Source organism: Gekko japonicus, unplaced genomic scaffold, assembly GCF_001447785.1.
Source record: "Gekko japonicus isolate JY-2015 unplaced genomic scaffold, Gekko_japonicus_V1.1 scaffold422, whole genome shotgun sequence".
Taxonomy (NCBI): domain Eukaryota; kingdom Metazoa; phylum Chordata; class Lepidosauria; order Squamata; family Gekkonidae; genus Gekko; species Gekko japonicus.
The window spans coordinates 689,609-698,214 of NW_015174855.1; the positions used below are offsets into that span (position 1 = coordinate 689,609).

Below are 8,606 nucleotides of genomic sequence, written 5' to 3' on the forward strand. Positions count from 1 at the left end.
GTTGCGCCACGGCACGATCAGATGCCAGGAGGGAAGCCACCGATGGGAGACCGAGGCAGCCGGCTGCGCATGTGTGCGCATGCGCAGTTCGGCCAGGAGCCTTGAATGCTCCCGAAGACAGACGCGCCGGCGATCCCGCGACCGCGCTTGCTGTGGCGTTTCAGGTAAGTCCTTGTCTTTACTTGGGGGTTTTTCGCTCCGCAGCACTGGGCCATAGGGATGGATCGGGGACGGGTGCGCGCCGATTCCCAGATGTTGCGGTGAGATCGTGCCCGTTTGCTGCGCCCCCGATCCGTCCCTCTTCCAACTCAAAGCCTCCCATGTGACTGGGGCCATTGCTGATGTATTCCAATAGATTTGAGCTTCGTAATCCCTGTTCTTCTGGGGATAAGATGAGCTTTCTGCTTTAGAACTCCTATTTCTGAAATGGCACATATTAAAATAGCTCATCTATAGTTGTCTTTTTTGCCACCCAGTATGGGATAATGAACAATTCTGTAGTACCTTGATTTTCATAGTGCTGGGTGCGAGGGCTGTGATCTCCTTCTGCATCCGATCTGCAATGCCAGGATACATAGTGGTGCCACCAGAGAGGACATTGTTTGCGTAAAGGTCCTTTCTGATATCAATGTCGCACTTCATGATGCTGTTATAGGTGGTTTCATGAATGCCAGCAGATTCCATGCCTGTAATGGTTTCAGCAAATACATTACAAGGAGGGCTAGTGAAATACCTTTGGTTTAATCAAAGTGAAGAACAATTTCTACTCCAAGTTCAACATATTAAAATGTTAGTTGCTAATGTGCGTGTTTTAAGCACAGGAAATGAAATATCTTACAACAAGTTAAAGTCAAGAAGAGGTTATTTGTACAATAGGATACAATCGTACAAGTTAAAGTCAAGAAGAGGTTATTTGGAGTACAATAGGATACAATCGTTTTTTTCTCAAGATAGCATGCAGACTTCTAATAGACACATTAGTTGATTCATGTTATGTCAAACAGGTACAGTCATCAACAGGAATGGCTGTGGCTCCTTATCAAATGTATACAAATGTATGGTAAAATCCATAAACTGGGAAATATAACCATATAAATCAGCAGTTGAATCAAGGGATGGTTGCTCAAGAATTATATGAGTTGGGTAGGCCCAGAATAAGAACTAAGTAGAATTTGAAGATGAACATTTGGGCCTCTATTTGGGGAAGATGAAGAGGCTGAATTTCAGAACCAAACAGGGCAAGAATATTAATTGGATAAGAGACAATATACATGATCTTACCAATGAAAGATGGTTGGAAGAGGGTCTCTGGGCAGCGGAAACGCTCATTCCCTATAGTGATCACCTGGCCATCAGGTAACTCATAGCTTTTTTCAAGAGAGGATGAAGAAGCAGCTGTAGCCATCTCATTTTCAAAGTCCAGGGCAACATAGCAGAGTTTCTCTTTGATGTCACGGACAATTTCTCGCTCAGCTACAGATGGGATCCAAAATAAAGACCTACTAGTTTCCCCTCAATCGTAACAAGGAAGATATGGTTTTATTTTGATATTTGTCTTGTTTCTCTATAGTTTCATCCCTATGTTTACTAAAAGAAGAAGGGGGGTTGTTTCTTTAAAAAACATAAAATGTTTCCATTCTTGAGACCAACAAACATTTTGATGTCACAAAATATTCTGGATTTTGTTCTTTGATTTTCAATTGTTACTTGATATTTTACAAACCAACAATAGATACTTCACAACAATCCCCCAAACGTAAAAAATGAAAATTTGTAAAAACTCTGCCTAATCTTGGAAAGAAAAGAAAAACATGTTTCCATTCCATTCAGAACTGGAACACAAGTTTTCTTTTTCACCATGGAAAAACATAATTGCCAATTCCGTTTACTGAAACAGACAGACTTCTGCATTCAGACTCCAGAAGGGGTCAGAAGCCACATGCACAAAGGAGGACCTACATACACACCTCCTGGCTGAATATCTGAATACAGCAACATCAGTGGTTTGCACACTTCTAATGCTGGATCAGTAATGCCATTCATAGTGGCCAGCAGATGGGGTTAGGGGGTGTGATTGAATTAATCTCATCCTAACTCTTGCAGATGCTGTGATCCCTGCAAATCACTCGCTCAAAAGTGGAACCTACCCAGCTTGCGGTGCCTGCCCTGCATTCTCTTTAGCCAAGTACCCGTGTGCTGCTTTGTTCACAGTTTAAAAATAAGATGTGTTTGGAGAGTACTTGCATCTGCACAATGGACAGCATTCATCTATCATCAAGACAATTGACTGTAGCTGCTACGAGTGCATGCTCAAAACCTACTGAATTGCTGGGGTTGATTGGAACTGTAGTTTTCTCCCTCTTAAACTACAATTTCTCTCGGCCCCAACAGGAAGCCACAGTAGAAGATATTGGGAAGAGTAAGTTACAGGGAAGATAGTCCCCAGTTGGTAGTCTGTTCATAGAAAGAGTTAGAGAGGGGAAAGGAAATGGTGGGAATGAGACAATTTATGGGAAAACAATAGGGCACCTCTATGCATGCATATGATCAGCTTGCCTATGGTGGGCAACCACCCAACCTTGGGCTTCTGCTGCTGCTTAATGGCACAGCGGGATCAAAATGGGGGGGGGCACTGTGTCACACAATGCCACTTCCAGGTTCATACCCACAAGTGACATGGCATCACATGATGCTCTAGGAAAATCCCCAAATCTGGATACTAACTTGGAGGTGACAGCATGGTTTGTTAGTTACAAATGAATGTATGTCAGCTGATTTTCAAACTGAATATTGTTTTACACAATTATTGTTTATGTAACGATATTATAATGTATAATCTATGATAAATAGATTTTCAAATATACATTTTAAAAAGGGAATGCACTTTTTCATCCAATGTTAATACAAATCTATATCTCCATACGATCCACGTGTATGTTACTACCTGCATGTATCAACTAGTTGCATTTGACTACATCTGCATCAGGGCCAATTCCTGTTCCGTCTACTGCGGCTGTAATCAGACTGTGTTTCAGTGAACTGTGGGTTTCTCAGTGAGTAAAATCAGTGTTGGCAGGTGGGCAAGGCAACTCACCCATCTTCCCCTACAACAGCATCAGAGGATTTCAGGCTGTCTTCTTTAGCCCAACAATACTCCACATGAATTGATTGTATACCATAAAAAATAATATGCAAGGATTCCTCAGCAGAAATGGGAACAGTGAAAACAGAACATTTCAAATTGACTGCTCTAATACCATAAAACAATAAACACATTATTACCAAAACTCTAGAAATAGGACACACTGAGTAAAACTTATTTTTATTTTATTATTACATTTCTACCCCGCCCTCCTCGCAAGCGGGCTCAGGGCAGCTTACAATAGGGTTGCTTACAATAGTAAAACTTGATAAACAAGTACTTCCCTTACCAGTAGTAACAAATGAGTAGCCACGTTCTGTCAGGATTTTCATGAGGTAGTCGGTCAGATCACGGCCAGCCAAGTCCAGGCGCATAATAGCATGAGGCAGTGCATAGCCTTCATAGATTGGCACATTGTGGGTGACACCATCGCCAGAGTCAAGTACAATCCCTTCAGAGGACACACAACCAACAGCATTGGGGCCCACATCTGTTTATAATTGTTTATTTTAAAAAGTCCTTAAGCTATTGACAATTTACCTGTCGTACGGCCAGAAGCATAGAGGGACAGAACAGCCTGAATGGCAACATACATGGCCGGTACATTGAACGTCTCAAACATAATCTGAAAAATAGTGAAACAAAGGAAAGCCAAGAAGTACTGTTTGGTCTTTGTTATATTAAAGCCACTGACAAAATAGCTGGACCTGTTCCAGCATTTATGGACAGCATAGCGTGATTTCTCCTGTCCTTCCAAACGATAAATTCTAAATGTCCTGAGAGATGCAGGATGCATCCAAATGCAGGATGAAATCATACATGACTCATGACAAACAAGGAAGTTTCAGCAGTTGTTGTAATTTATGTACAACATGACAAGATCTTTCCTGAGAACTAAAAAAACCACCCACCACTTTGGGCATATATTACACTACAAACATGAACTGGTTTAACAGACATTCTGTCTCCCTCATGAAACTACAGTTTCCAGGATACTTTGGCAGAAATCATGAGAACTGAATTTGTATCAGACCAAAATAAGTACATACACTATTACCTTAAAAACATGAACTAGAATCTCTGCTTCCTTGGTTAAAGTAAACACTTGGAAATGATATCTCTGGAAATTATCTACTCTCAACCACAACTTAACTATAATGGATAGTTTAAGTGTGTTAAGGAGCAATTAATCCACATTAAGGTCTGACCCAGGGACATAATCATGACTATCAACGTAACCAAGGTTAGCAGTCAAAGAATGAAAAGCAGTAGCGAGGCTCAGTGAACAATGAGCAACAGATAGAGATGAAATGTGAAGGTGGCTGAACACCACGTGGCTGTTCTTTAGGATGCTTACCCCAGATTACAGAACCTGAATGTAGACATTCAGCAGACAAGTGGCATGTAGTAGGACAAGGGTGTGTAGATGGGTTCTGTCAATACTTTCAAGAGTAGTAGAAACTGACTCAGGAATTAAAGTAATCTGACATTCTCCCACATAGCACTGTTAAGCAGAGGTACCCCATTCCATTTTGTTATCATTCTGTGGGTTGGTTCTGCCCTACATTCTATTTTGCCTGCTTCTCCAGTTTAACTTGGAGAATTTATACAATTAACATCGGAACTGGTGTATATGCAGCTTGCTTCGGTCTTCAGATTGCAACTCCCCCCCCCCTTCCAAGTTAACAGTGTGCATGAATTTTTATGAACATTCCCGAAAACTCTGTGCAAAACAGGAGTGTTAATGTAATCATGCAGGTACAATTGCATATATACACATGTTCATTGGTTACCTATGGGGGGTGCGAACAGAAAATCACACACACATTGATTCAAATAAAGTCCAGAAATCAAAAAATGGAAGAATGGCTAACTTATGCTGAGGCTTGAAGACTGGCAATAATTTTAAAATTTCCAGAGAAAAGTCAGACAGGGAGAATTTCTTAACCATCTGTACTCTAACTAAGCAAGCAAGCAACAAGAGACTAGGGTTGTCAGAATACCCTGTACTCTTCATGTCTCACCCCTCAGAAAATGGAAGAACAGATCGAAAGCATGATAGGGATCATTTCTCCCAACATGAAAGGAGGACCCACCGAGATCAGAGCATTTGGGCCCTCCAGAAAATAAAACTTGGAATATGCCATTTACCTGCGTCATTTTCTCTCGGTTAGCTTTGGGGTTCAATGGAGCTTCTGTAAGCAGAGTTGGATGCTCTTCAGGGGCAACTCGCAGCTCATTGTAGAAAGAATGATGCCAAATCTGTAGTCAAAGGCAAGAGGATTATTATTGTTATCAAGCCATTATTCATAAACCTCATGATAATGAACACAACAACCAACACCCCTTGACAATATTTCTGAAGCTCTAACAACAGTGGGCCATCTAGATATATTTTTAAAAAATAACTGCCAACGTTTTATATTCAGCTGATCAATTTCCGTTTGCTGCTTCCTCCTCTCCTTCCCACCCATCCACCAACCTAACTTTCTTCTGACCCTCATCTTATTTCATTTTCTCCCCAACCCAGTTACCCAACCTTTCTCCCCAATGGGGACCCAAAGTGTACATTGCTCTCCTTTCCTCCATTCTATTGTCACAACAACTCTGTGATGTAACTTCAGCTGAGAATGGATAATTGGCCCAAGATGACTCAGTGAGTTTCCATGGCAGAGTCAAACCAGGGTCTCCTAGATCAGGGGTGGCCAAACTATGGCTTGGGAGCCACATGAGTCTCTTTCAGGCATATTGTGTGGCTCCCAGCAAGGTGGCTGGGGAAGTGAAGGGGAGGCATGCCTCCCTGATCCGTCTTCCCTTTCACAGCCAGTGTCCCTCTCGCTGGGTAGGCTTGAGTTGTGTGGGGGGGGGGGAGAAGAGAAAGAAAGCAACTTTAACTTTAAATGCATTATCAAAGCCCCCATGCCCCTGCCTGCTTGCAGAAGGCATTTGTCTCTTGAAATCCCTTATCCAAGCCAAGCTGGCTGGTGGGGGGGGGGGGAGACTGGAGAACACATTTACAGTTAAAGTTGGTTTCTTTCCACCTCTCCCTTCCTCCCTCCCTTCCCTTCTTTCCACCTCTCTCTCTCTCTCTCTTTCTCCCTTCCTTCCTTCCTCCCCTCCCTCCCCCATCTATTTGCTTTCTTTGTTTCTCTCTCTCTCTTTCTCTCTCATTCTTTCTTTCCACCTCTCTCTTTCTCTCTCTCTTAGACAAATATAATTAGCAAAATACAATATCTGTTTTTATCCCTTTTGTTTTTATTTTTAGCAGTCTTGCTTAATGCTAATAAAAGCAAATCTGCATATTTTTCAATAAATTTTTTTTTATATATTTGTTCATGTCTTGCGGCTCTCGAACATCTGACGTTTATTCTATGTGGCTCGTACATTAAGCAAGTTTGGCCACCCCTGTCCTAGATCATCATTGGAAACACTAACCACTAAACCACACTGGCATTATCCAGTGCCTGCTGTTGAACAGCAGCGGCAGCAAGGGAACGGGACTCTCAGTGTGAGTGTTGCAAAAGGAAAAGTAAATGCGGAGAAAAAAGCTGTCAAAAACAATTTGTCACTTTAAAATAAAAATTATTAAACAATTATAACGAAAGTGTCTTCTTTGTACTGTTAGAACTCCAAATGCTCATGCAAGCATATATTAAGCTGTTTAAAGTCTGTTTCAATTGTCTGCAGCAACAGCCAGAGAAAATAGGTACTTGCAGGCATTAAATACCATGCTTAAAGAAACAGTACGCAAAGCATTCACAACCAAATTTTACATATAGAATTACAATGCAAGTAATGAATGACAGACCACTTTGTCAGAGGCTGAATGATTAAATATCTACTAACGGAGCTGCGGTGGCTCAAGTGGTTAAGACACTAAACTGCAGGCTGTGGAAGGTCGGTAGTTCAGCAGTTTGAGACCCGAGTTGCCGCATGACAAAGTGAGCTCCCGTCTCTAGTTCCAGCTCCTGCCAACCTAGCTGTTCGAAAGCAAGAAATTGCAAGTAGATAAATAGGTACCACTTCGGTGGGAAGGAAACAGCATTCCGTGTGCCTTGGTGTTTAGTCATGCCGGCCACATGACCACGGAAATGTCTTCGGACAGCGCTGGCTCTTCAGCTTTGAAACGGAGATGATCACCGCAACCCTAGAGTCGGACTCGACTGGCTTTCGAGCAAGGGAACCTTTACCTTTACCTTTAATGGAGCATAATGGTCTTGTAACAAGGACTGTAGTCCCTTACAATCCTATAGACCCAATCCTATACAAAGAGTCCCAAGTAGTGAGCAGCCAGGCCTGGGTGAGTCCTGCAAGTCATAGAATCATAGAAACAGAATCCTCTAGGGTCATCTAGTCCAACCCCCTGCACAATGCAGGAAATGCACAACTACCCCCCACTAGTGACCCCCGATCCATGCCCAGAAGATGGCCAAAAAACCCAAAAAAAACGCTCTAGGATCCCTGGCCAAACTGGCCTGGAGAAAATTGTTTCCTGACCCCAAAGTGGCAATCCGCATTTTCCTGAGTATGTAAGGAAGGAAGGAAGAGTGTGTAAGGAAGAAGCAAGAACTAAGCACTGAGTCATGTGGCAGGAAGTCACCCAGCTGTTGCTGATGGTCCTGGCCCCATGAGTCCTTCCTAAAAGTTCAAATCAATCAAATCAGTCTTGGAGAAAACCCTGCCCCTGCTGTTTTTTTTTTTTTTTTACTTTATAATGATTTAACACTGCAATACACTAGGCAGAGGTCGATTTGGGGGGATCGTGGGGGATTGCTGTTCCCCCAGGTGAGGTGCGGGGGCGCACACTGAGGAGGCACCGAGCGAGCGAGGCAGGAGCAGGAGCAATAGAGGAGCGTGCTGGCCCGCCTCGCTTTTTTCTGCCTGGGCGAGGGGCTGCGGGCCAAGGAGGCGCCATGAAGGAGCCGTCGGGGCCGCCTGCGGGCCAGGGCTGCATCCTTCCCCTTTCTGCCCCTTCCCCTCTGTCCTCCGCCACCCGCCCGAAAGTATGAGAGTGCAGCCGAGGCGCTGCCACCGCCGCTGCCCTCCTCAGCCGCCGCTTCCTCCTGTGCCCCGCCATCGCCGGTGAGGCGGAGACTGCCCCAGGAGGGAAGATGGGCGCCATCCTGCGGAGCCTCCTGGTCTGTGGCTTGTGTTCCCTGGCGAGAGGTGAGGCCCGGAGGTGCAAGGGAGGCCTGGCGGGCCGGGCAGCCGGGAGGGGGCCGCGGCAAGGGGCCAAGCACTTGCCTTTCCCTCCCTCCTTCCCTCGCTGGAACTTCCCCAATCGCTGAGGCCGCCTGCCAGGCCGAGAAGCTTGGCAGCCGGGGGGCAGCAGAGCCGGGCGGAGGGGAAGGTGACGGGGGCTTCCTGGGGAGCGACGCTTGGTGGCGTTTGGGGAAGGGGGGCTGCTTGGCACTTCGGGCTGCATTTTGTGGGATTTGGGGAGGAGGAGGAGGGAGGCTGGGTG

General features: G+C 44.6%; 1 protein-coding gene across 1 annotated transcript in view; it reads right to left on the reverse strand.

Moving 5' to 3' along the window:
* The window catches only part of ACTA2 (actin, alpha 2, smooth muscle, aorta), an 18,580-nt gene that overhangs the window by 1,225 nt on the left and 8,749 nt on the right, over nt 1-8,606 (reverse strand). Inside the window, exons 4-8 of the mRNA XM_015424620.1 lie at nt 5,294-5,404; nt 3,683-3,767; nt 3,432-3,593; nt 1,282-1,473; nt 505-686 (exon numbers count right to left, since the gene is read on the reverse strand). Coding sequence (XP_015280106.1) covers nt 505-686; nt 1,282-1,473; nt 3,432-3,593; nt 3,683-3,767; nt 5,294-5,404 — 732 coding nt within the window. The remainder of the gene's footprint in view (nt 1-504; nt 687-1,281; nt 1,474-3,431; nt 3,594-3,682; nt 3,768-5,293; nt 5,405-8,606) is intronic.